The sequence below is a fragment of the Danio aesculapii genome, chromosome 23 (assembly GCF_903798145.1).
Source record: "Danio aesculapii chromosome 23, fDanAes4.1, whole genome shotgun sequence".
Taxonomy (NCBI): domain Eukaryota; kingdom Metazoa; phylum Chordata; class Actinopteri; order Cypriniformes; family Danionidae; genus Danio; species Danio aesculapii.
The window spans coordinates 13,623,973-13,636,403 of NC_079457.1; the positions used below are offsets into that span (position 1 = coordinate 13,623,973).

Here is a 12,431-nt window from a genome sequence, read left to right on the forward strand (position 1 = left end):
GTACGTAGTAACATTACTTCTCAAGTACGACACATACATATATATACATATACATATATATACATATACATACATACATATATATATATATACATACAACGCACTACAGCATATCAATGTAATATAATTATAATTAACAGTATATTATACACAGAGTTGGGTGTAACACGTTACTTTATTTTAATGACATTTTTGGCGAACAGAGTAATGTATCGAATTACAGTTACTAAATTGTTACAGTTACTAAACAGTTACAGAATACGGTTACTAAAGTCAAAGTAATTGTGTTACTTACATTGCAAATATAGTTTTTAGAAGTGCAATGTCAGTTAATAACCATACGTTTTTAAATTGATAGGTAACGTCAGCTGAAATGGTTGCTGCCGAGAGTGGTTGCTTCTTCAAGTGGAAATACAGCCATCACTTCATTGAGCGCAAAAACAAAAATATTGCAAGTCACGTGACAAGAACAGACCGATCAGCTTTATACCTTGTATGGAATACACACATTTCAGTAGACTAATTACTTCAGACAAGCACAGAACACCCAAACACTGCAGTGCTTTTTGATACTATGGATGTCAATAGTTACAGGTAGCTTGTAAATAAGACGACAAACAGTGTCGTCCCAAAAAACAAGACGACAAACAGTGAATGATTTTGGGTAAGTTATCTCTTTAAGTCTTGCATATGTCAAGCTGCTGAGATCATCATTGCAATGTGTTTAGTGAATATTACATTTCTGAAATAGCTGCAGGTTAATTTGTATTTTTATATGTATATTTTATGTTTTAAAAGTAACTTCAAAGTAAAGTATTTGGTAATCTGATTACTTTTTACATTAAGTAACTAGTAATGTAATCAAATTACAAATTTACAGTCAGTAATTTGTAAACTATTACTTTTTTAAAGTAACTTACCCAGCACTGGATACATTTCATATATATACAGTTGAAGTCAAAATTATTAGCCCCCTTGAAATTACTAGGCTGCCTGTTTATTTTTTTTCACAATTTCTGTTTAACGGAGAGAGGTCTCCTTTTGTGTGATTGAAGCATTCTTGTTTAAAGTTGTGCACACTATACAGCGGTTATGAAATATATATCTTTCCAAAGTTTAGTTTAAAATGATATAAAAATACATGGTCTATTACTTACTGCTTATTGAAGTGCAGTTGAATCACAGAGAGTTGGAACAGATCTTTTAATCCCATTTTCTTTGCAAATCATGTTTTGTCGACATAATTATACGCGTTAATAAAAAGACGTGTTAATATGCGCCTGTCAATTAATATTGGTGGGCAGTGGGGAAAACCACACAGTTATGTCACATTACGCTGGGCCTCAAAACCACTGCAATTTGGATCCTAATTTAACTTCAGAAATAAAAGAAAAAGAGACTTGTTGTGTTTATATCACTCCAATATGAATGTAGACACACTATACCTACGGTACACACAGCTTCCAAAAGGTGATTTTGCATGATAGGTGGCCTTTAAAGGCAACTTAATAAATTAACAAATTACCTTCAACAAACCATAAAGAACCCTTCAAAAACTCAAGAGTCTTTTTTTTCCACAGCAATATTACAAACATATTGAATATTAGTTTACTGTAGGAAATAATGTGAAGAAACTAACAAACAAAAAATGAACCCAAAAAACTTTGGCCACAGGTATGCTTGTTATATTAATGTTAAAATACAAAGCATTACTGACTTTCATAAAAACAAAGCACAAAGCCAAACATTCAATCTTTTCAATAAAAGTTCCTCAAACTGGACGTGCAACACATGAATTGAAGCACAGAAAAGCTGAATAACTTTTTCAAACTCCATGGAGGAACTGGACTGAAGTGAGTCTGGTTTATAAGTGGCTCTGTGACACGAACTTATACTCTTGGCACTAGCAAAGAGCGAAAGTGCTGACTAAAATAAGCGACCTGTCCGACAGCTGGGTTCACAAATAACGACGGCTGGAACGAATGCGTTAGCGGCGATATTTGCTTGTTTGTTTATATGTGTGTTTGTTTATTTCTCCTTGTGGATTCCTCAAGTGTGGCTTACTGAAGCAATTTTCCGCCTGGTCAGATTTAATGTGTTCCTCTGTTTATCCGCTGTCAGGCAAATGTTGATTTATATACTTTTGATTTGCAAATGTGACTCATTACGCGCGGTGACTGCACGGTTTATCTTTCATGTCTGGCTACTTCTTAAGGTAAGGCGGTTTGGAGATTGAGCTGTAATAATGGCGGAGATGAAGTGATCAGCACTGTATTTATCCCAATGGTTTTTGAGAACAAATGCTAATTTTTTATATTATACAATGTTTCAGCATTCTTTAAAAATGGGTAATCAATAAAATACATTTTAAAAAGCAATATTTCTTTATTGGTCATCAAGTCCTCAATATTAAAGCATTATTAAATTATAAAAGTACACTTTTACAGGAAAATCATTCAAAAATATATAAATGGAAACATTCTTAAATATATTAACTATTTATTTATTTATTTGCTTTTTTATTTATTTATTTATTTGTTTATTTATTTATTCACTTGTTTATTTGCTTTTTTATTTATTTATTTATTTATTTATTTATTTATTTATTCATTCACTTGTTTATTTGCTTATTTATTTATTTATTTATTAATTTAATTACTTATTCATTTATTTATTAACTTTACTCCTGTTTCTTTTTTAAATACAGTTGAAGGCTAAATTAGCCCTACTGTGAAATCTTAGTTTTAATTCATTCAATCATTTTCTTTTCGGCTTAGTCCCTTTATTAATCAGGGGTCGCCAGAGCGGAATGAACCGGCAACTTATCCAGCACATGTTTTACGCAGTGGATGCACTTCCAGTCGCAACCCAACACTAGGAAACACCCATACACTTTTGCACACACTCACATACACTACTGCCAATTTAGCTTATTTAATTCACCTGTACCATATGACTTTGGACTTGTGGGGGAAAACGGAGCACCCAGAGGAAACCCACGTGAACACTGGGAGAACATGCAAACTCCACATAGAAATGCCAACTGACGCAGCTGGGGCTTGATCTAGCGACCTTCTAGCAGTGAGGCGATTTTGCTACCCACTGCACTAATAATAAATTTCTTATGATGACAGTACATATTATTTTACTAGACAATAACATTGACCTTAAAAAGCATTTTAAAAATTAAAAGCTACTTTTATTTCAGCTAAACTAAAAGAAATAAAACTTTTAGTTTTGCAGAAGAAAAAATATAATAGTATATACTATGAAAAGGTCCTTGCTCTGTGTGTTTGTGTCTATAGCTCCTCAACGCTATTACTTAAGTATTATTATGATTATGAACTGAATGTCATTCAGGTTCCTGGGCAGCTTCATCTCTCAGGACCTGAAGTGGGACACTCACATTGACTCCATTGTCAAAAAAGCTCAACAAAAGCTATACCTCCTTTGTCAGCTGAGGAAGTTCAACCTTCCAAAGGAGCTGCTGAAACAGTTCTACACTTCCATCATTGAATCAGTCCTCTGCACGTCAATAACTGTCTGGTTTAGCTCAGCTACCAAATCCGACCTCCGAAGACTACGTCGAAGAGTTCGGACTGCTGAGCTAATCACTAGTAGCTGAGCTAATCACAACCCTCATTCACTACTTAATTATACTTATATTTTTTTAAATATATTGATTATCTGTTTTTTTGTCCTGTCTCTGTAATTCTGTTGCACTGTAGAAGCTCTGTCACGAAAACAAATTCCTTGTATGTGCGAACATACCTGGCAATAAAGCTCTTTCTGATTCTCCTTACTCTCCAAGAACTGTATCCAGAGCGAGCAGAAGGGCTGCCAAAATCTGGATCACTCACACCCAGCACACTGCCTCTTTGAACTTTTACCTTCTGGTCAACGCTACAGAGCACTCTGCACCAGAACAGCCCGACACAGAAACAGTTTCTTCCCTCAGGCAATCCATCTCATGAACACTTGATGATAATAATTGTGGAACCAACATCACTACTTGCTATGTGCTTTTATACACATATACACTTATTTAACAACATACTTTACATGCCAATTTGCACATAACAGTTGCACATATAACATTGTGTATAGTAATAAACACGTACATACACTTGTCAATTTGTATATTTGCATTCACTACTTACTACTATTATTTAATATATTTCTTATGTGTTTCTTGTCCTGTCTCTAATTCTGTTGCACTGTAGAAGCTCTGTCATAAAAACAAATTCCTCGTATGTGTGAGCATACCTGGCAATAAAGCTCTTTCTGATTCTGATTCTAAATGACTGCTTGTGTTAACTGTATTTACATTAGTAGTCCTATACCAAAACACCCCTATGATTCCCTCAAATGCTGTCAACATAGACACCTCACTCATTCTGGAAACCTGTCTGACAATAATAAATAAAAGCAATTTCTGAAATCTCACTTCAACCAGCAGTTATTAACCACCAGAAGACACCAGATGTGAACACATATCCTTCAGTTCTGCCTCAATCCCACACCTTCAGTCGCTGTCTCGCCCTCAACCTCCACCCAATAAACACCACACGCCACCAGCCTCCACATCAAGAGCTTCTCCCGCAGTGTTTATTAGCCCACAAACATCACCACAGCTTGATGGATACAACAAAGCCAGCTCATGAAGTCATGACATCTACAGTGCACAGCAATATTGGCACCCTTGATATATATAAACAAAGGAAGTTGTGGAAAAAAGTCTTTATTTATTTTTATTTTTTTACCTTTTTATCTTTTGCTCCAAATATTAATGAAACTAAAAATAAATAAAAAAATAAAAAGACAGAGAGCAAACAAAACAAACACAACATGAATTATAAAATAAAATAAAATAAAATAAAATAAAATAAAATAAAATAAAATAAAATAAAATAAAATAAAATAAAATAAAATAAAATAAAAAAAAATAAAAAAAAAATAAAATAAAATAAAACAAAACAAAATAAAATAAAAAAAATAAAATAATATAAAATAAAATAAAAGTTAATTAAATGAAATGGTTAAATTAATTTAATGAAATAATATTATAATAAAATAAGAAAATAATCAGTTAATTACTAGAACCCCTTATAAATTAATTTAAGCTAATTATTTTAAAGAATATTACCATTGATGTTTTACATTAAGTGCACCAGGGTAATAATGAACAAGAAATTATTCAAGCACGACCTCCTCTCTCACATGGGTATAAATATAAGATAAAACATAAGCCAAACTCACCAAAGAATAAAGGATGTGATTTGAGAGAAAGGTTTTGGAGAATAACTGGCTGTTGGAATACAGCAAAACACAGAAAATGGCCATTTCCACCATAAGGAGAATAATTAGGAAATTTCAGTCAACTGAACATGTTATGAAGCAGCCTGAAGTAGACAAGCATTAATCTGGTCACAACACACATTTTTGGGCAAATAAAGACAATCCGGCATTACCAATATTACGGTATACACTCATTGGCCACTTTATTAGGTACACCTGTCCAACTGCTCATTAACACAAATTTCTAATTAGCCAATCACATGGCGGCAACTCAATGCATTTAGGCATGTAGACGTGGTCAAGAAGATCTGCTGCAGTTCAAACCGAGCATCATAATGAGGACGAAAGGGGATTTAAGTGACTTTAAACGTGGCATAGTTGTTGGAGCCAGACGGCCTGGTCTGAGTATTTTAGACATTGCTTAACTACTGGGATTTTTATGCACAACCATATCTAGGGTTTACAGAGAATGGTCTGAATAAGAGAAAATGTCCAGTAAGAAGCAGTTCTGTGGGCGCAAATGCCTTGTTGATTCCAGAGGTCAGAGGAGAATTGCCAGACTGGTTCGAGCTGATAGAAAGGCAACAGTAATTCAAATAACCACTCGTTACAACCGAGGTATGCAGATAAGCATCTCTGAATGCAAAACACGTACAACCTGGCAGATTGGCTACAGCAGCAGAAGACCACACTGGGTGCCACTCCTGTCAGCTAAGAACAGGAAACTGAGGCTATAATTCACACAGGCTCACCAAAATTACACAATAGAGGATTGGAAAAACGTTGCCTGGTCTGATGAGTCTCTATTTCTGCTGCAACATTCAGATGGTAGTGTCAGAATTTGAAAACAACAACATGAAAGCAGGGATCTATCATGCCATGTATCAACAGTTCAGGCTGGTGATGCCGTGGTGTGGGAGATATTTTTTGGCACACTTTGGGGCCATTCACTGTACTCTAAAAGCCTCCACAATCACCAGAACTCAATCCAATAAAGCACCTTTGGAATGTGGTCGAACTGTGTTGAATCTATGCCACAAAGAATTTAGGCACTCTGAAGACAAAATGGAGTCCAACCCAGTACTAGTTAGGTGTACATAATAAAGAGGCCGGTGAGTGTATATTATAATAACACCTTGAGTAATACTTATCTTTTAATAGTATTGAATAAGAAACGCCACATTATAAAAAAGTTATAGAAATGACACATTTTGAATAAAAATATTTTGCTTAACGCTCATTTGAGATGGCTTTGGACTTTTTGACGAAAAAGTTTTAATGCAAATAAACAACTCTGATGTAATATAAGACCCAGTTGACTAATTAGCTGTGTTTATTACGCTTGCCTTGTTTAGAGTTGGTTACTAGGTAACCAATACTACAGTCACCTTCTCTAACGACTAAAACACACATAATTCGCATTTTGGATTTTTTTCTTTTTCTTTTAAACTTTGAAAAGACTTGCCTCAAAAAAAAGCCTCTACTCTCATCCTAAAACAAACTCAAGTATCTTATATTGTTCAAAAATCAAAAGGTTCAATAATAAATATATTTACCCATTCATCTTCATATTCATCAAAAAGCTGTTTAAATAAATCACGCAGCAATTTATGCAAATTGTTAGATCTGATCTCTGCACCAAGTATTATGGATCAGACTCAATTAATGAATAACATGCTATAATCAAATGATTAATTATTATAAATGAAGAAAATTAAACACACAAATGTATCATTGCTTTCCTGAATCCCCACAAACACAGGTTACTGCTGAAAAAATCCTTCAGAATTATTCAGGAATCAATTTACAAATCAATAAAGCCATTTGAGGACATTATACAGTATGCGTACAGTCAAGGATAAAGGGGTTAAAGACATTTTGCTGCACATTTGTGATAAAGACTCTTTAACATTGACTATATTCCCAATCCAAGCAAACGACAATATAAAGTCAAGTCTACATAAATCATAAAAACTGCATTACTTTAAGGCATCATAATAAGATCCTGTAAAGTATGAAATGCCCTTAGTATTAACCCCATGTCAGTATGAAGGTTGAAGAATTTTAAAATTAAATAAACAAAAATTTTAAATTTAATTAAAAATTATTCAAATATAACATATTAAAAAATGTAAAAAATATGACAATATTAGTTATAAAAATAATAATATATTACATGGCTATAACAATAACATTTAAACAAGTATGCGGAATAAGTAGTTAAAGCAGTAGTAGAAGTAATAATAATAATAATAATAATAATAATAATAATAATAATAATAATAATAATAATAATAATAATGAAACTGATTCATTTATTTTTTAAAATCTTTTTTATTCATTAATACATATTTATATAAGGCTCGAACCAGTGACCTTCTTGCTGTGAGGCGACAGCACTACCTATTGCTACTGCGTTGCCCTGTTTATTTATTTGTTTGTTTGTTTATTTATTCATTTATTTAATTATTTGTTCATTTATTTATTTATTTTTAAGATTTATTTTTGGCCTTTATTGCCTTTATTAGATAGGGCAGTATTGAGACAGGAGGCGAAGTTGGAGAGAGAGAGGGGGTATGCTAGGGAAATGTTCTCGAGCCAGGATTCGAACTCGGGACCCCCTGATGTGCTACTGCACCATATGTTGGCACGCTAACCACTAGGCTATTATTTATTTGTTTGATTTATTTATTTGTTAATTTATTTATCCGTTCATTTAATTATTTGTTCATTTGTTCGTTCATTTATTCGTATATATATTTATTTATTTATTTATTTAATCATTCATTCATTTATTTGTTTATTTATTTATTTATTAATTATTTGTTCATTTCATTGTTTATTTATTTGCTCATTTATTCATTCATTTATTCGTTTAATTATTTAAAATTAAAAAAAATTATTTTATTTATAATTTTTTTATTTCATTAAATGCCTATGGGTTAATTCTACTGGGATCCTCAGGATCACCAAATGCTGAAGAAATGGATACTGCAGCACGGCCGGTAAGTACCTGGGAGCAAACACCGATAACATTATGTGGAAAATGGTAAACATTTATGTACATTACACCCAAATGCCCTCCTCGACACTGAAAGCGCTGTTTAACAGCTGTGGCGTGCGTGAACAGCCCCCTGGTCGGCTCGAAACGGTTTGAGATACAAATGCTCCCCCGAGACAAGTTCGGCAGTCGAGAACGGGCATGTGGAGGATTGATGCGTGTGCGTCGGTAATCATAACCCACTGTACACGCGTAATGCTTCCAGCGCTCATACGAGGAGGGAGAGATGTGATTGATATTGGTTTTTATGCAAATGTAGCATTTGTAAATGTACAACACGATACAATTTGCATAGTCATTCAGTCAGTGCCGTTTATAAGTGCATTAATCCAGCGCAGCTCTCCTTAGAACAGCTGCTTGCACAAAGCCAGCGCGAAAAAGAACAGCGCTCACAAATGGGACATGACCGCCCATGTGTGCATCTGCACCCTTGTGTTTTTTGGTGATGGCTTGCAGACATGAAAAGCAATTTTCAATTCAATTAAAGCTGAGTTGTGTGCAGGAAAAAAACAGGCTTTGTGTTGTATGTATTGTATTAGACAGACTGACCTCAGACATGTTGACGCGGCCCTCCTGGAACGAGCAGTCGTTGGCATTGTGGGTGCACATGTGTCGATATTTGCACCAGTGGCATGGGAAAGAGCCATTCACACAGGAGAGACACCTATCAAGAGAAGAAAAAAAAAACTCAAATAGCGATGACATTTCCACACCACATATTCACCACAAGAGCATAAAAACACCCTTTGCAACCATGTAGACTACCCTGAAGACTGTATAATAATGAATGAGAAAAGACTAAGAATACCTTAGACCACACTTTAGAAACCAGACCACCCATTAAACATCCTAAAATGTATTAAAACTAGCCTGATTTCACATAGAAAAATGATTATTTTTCCATATTGTCATAGATATTTACATTAGATGTTGCCTACGCTGTTGTAGTCTATTGGAAGGAATGCATCAATAGAGTCGCCATTTTAGTATACGGTAGCGCTCCTTTGAAATGAATTACTTCTAATTCTAACGGAGGGAGAGATTCGTTTGTGAATGAATCTCCGCATGAACCATCAATATCTCTGCATCTCAATGGCCATATCCAATTTCTGAACTAAATAGTATATATCATTTGTAATATTCAGTGATTTAGGGTGGACAGTATGCACATTGAGGTGCAGGCACTGTTATAAGTTACTCAAAAACTAGCCGTTACTTCACTTAGGCACCAATAATACAAGTTTCTAGCTCCGCAGCATCTTGTTGTCATATTTCATTTACATTGTTTGCTGATCTTACTCAACAAAACTAGCATACGCCTAGAATTTAGTGCGAGTTGTTGCTACATTGCCTTATGGTCGTTGCAGTAAGCGACTGTATTATCGTCAATGATGGTACTTGCTGAGCACAAAAGTTTGTAACGTACAAAAACATAAAACCGAAATCCTACATATTAATTGTTATGCCTTTATGCTTTGTTTTCTTTGTTCACTCGTTACTACACCCGTATGCAGCGCAAAAGTCCAGTATCTTCACATTGGCTTTAGTCTTGACTAGTGCGATTGAATGACTTTTTTGGGAGCACTGTACAAAAATGGTGGCGCTGTTGATGCATGCTCAGGGTCTATATGTGATATCTAGTGCATATAAATATTGTAAGAAAAGCGACTAATTTATTTGAATTCAAACTATTTAATTTGTATGAAAATGTAAGATTTTTTAAAAGGAGGTGTGCCCCCAAACCCAACCCCTAAACCTACCCTTTATTGTGGATGAGCAAATAATACTGAGTACTACGAATTCGATCATACAGGTCAACAAAAATTAGACACTCAAACAAAAACCTACGAAATAACAAGTTACTTGAATTGACGAATATGTTAACGCAGAAGACCATGGCATTTTTAGAGCAAATCACCAACAACCAGAATGCCCTAGCGATAGCATAACCTAATAAAATACTCAAAACACCTGCAACCAGGGGCGTAGCGGACATTTTAAAAGTGTGTGCGTGTGTGTGTGTGTGAATGAGATCCCAAAGTTTATGTTCATATAATTATTAATCACCTGTTTCTAAATGGTCTGTCTCTAAAAGTGAGGGGGACGTATTCCCCCGGTTGCTACAGCCCTGCCAGCAATATTTAAACAACATGCGCAAGTATTCACTTTGCAAACACTTAGAAACATTGGCACTTAGCATGTTAGCATCAAACCAGAACACTGGCGAACCCTTAGGACACCTTAATAAACTAAAAACAATTTGCTTGAAACACTCAAAAACGTTAGAAACCCCCCTAGCAACTATAAACATATGTCCTCAGACATTCACAGCACTTTGGCAACACCACATTAACCACAAAATAACCACATTCTCAAGCATTCACAACATCTTAACAACACCCTAGCATTTAGCTAGAGCTCTTGCAAACAACAAGGACTAAAACTTTAACAAATTAACAACTACAAATCTCCCTAAATATTCACAGCACCTTAGTAACACCCTACCAAACATAGTGCATTTGAACACCTTAGCAACCATAAACAAATGTGCTCAGACATTCAGAACACCTTAGCTGCCAACTCATTCATTCGTTTTCCTTCAGCTTAGTCCACAGAAGAATAAACCGCCAACTTATCCAGGATATGTTTTACGCAGCGGATGCCCTTCCATCTGCAACCCAGCACTGCGAAACACCCATACACTCTCGCATTTACACACATACACCATATAGTGCATGTCTATGGACTGTGGGGGAAACCGAAACACCCAGAGGAAACCCATCCCAACATAGGGAGTAGCTGCCAAATGATGACCTGAAATACTCAGAACACCTCAGCAACCCCTCTGAATACCCTAGCTGTACCATTGACTGTACCATTGACTGTATTCCACACAGCAACACACTAAAAACTACACCAAACATATTGGCAACCACATAGAAACACCTTAGCAACAACACAGCAAAAAACTAAAATTGACCCATTCAGATACCCTGACTTTAGTATACAGCAGAAATGCCTAGCAACACATATAGCACAATGTATTAATTCAACACCCTGGCAACCATTCATTAAATCTTATTACTAAATGGGTTTAAAAAAATCTACAATGTGATATCTTGTCTTTCCTCTCTCGCCACCTTTCATCTTAGAAGCAGAGGTGACTGTGAGATGGACAGATCAAAGACAGAACGAACCAACACTCTTCAATCGGCAAGAGAAAATATAAAAAAGATGAAAGATAAAAACAACTCACAAACACAATTTAGTAATGCAGGTTATTACACACAGAAAATGACCAAAGAGCAAAGCTCCCGCATTCGACAGTTTAAGATGACTCATTTACATCAATAACGGCATTTAAGTCATTTAACTACTGAGCCCACATTGACAGAGTTGGCACTTCAAGGTGACAGAATAAGAACGGCAAACACAACACAAACAACACTGATCTGTCGGTGTTAGAACTACCCTGGCGATCACAAAACAATCTGCTCAAACACTCAAAACACGATAGCAGCACTCTAGAAACCATAAATAATGCTCAAATCCTCAAAACATCTTAGCAACACCCTAGCAACCAAAACAAAACCATGTTTAATCAGCTAAAATCCCTTGTGAGTGAGACCCTATCAACCTCAAACATGTTCAAACACTCACAGAACCATAACACCACCCTAGCAACCATCTAAATGTGCTCAAAAACCTATAATACCTTAGCAACACCCTAAATACATTATAAAACAAACTCAAACACTAAAACAACACCTTAGCATCACTTAACAGCCAAAATACTCAAACACTCAGACTGCTTTAGTGACATCCTAGCAACCAAAAAACAACATGTTCAAAGACTTAAAATCTCAGTCTCACCCTAGCAACCTTAAAACATGTTCAAACACTCCAGCACCTTAGCAACACCCCTAGCAACCACACACATGTGCTCAACCATCCATAAAATGTTAGCAACATCCTAAAATTATAATAAAACAATGTACTAAAACTCTAAAGACACCTAAGCAACACCCTAACAACCATAAAACAATGTTCTTAAACACTCAGACTGCCTTTG

At 35.1% G+C, this 12,431-nt stretch overlaps 1 protein-coding gene across 1 annotated transcript in view; it reads right to left on the minus strand.

Moving 5' to 3' along the window:
• Positions 1 to 12,431, minus strand: part of plxna1a (plexin A1a) — a 454,670-nt gene that overhangs the window by 171,751 nt on the left and 270,488 nt on the right. Inside the window, exon 9 of the mRNA XM_056449070.1 lies at positions 8,909 to 9,023. Within this exon, the coding sequence (XP_056305045.1) occupies positions 8,909 to 9,023 (115 nt within the window). The remainder of the gene's footprint in view (positions 1 to 8,908; positions 9,024 to 12,431) is intronic.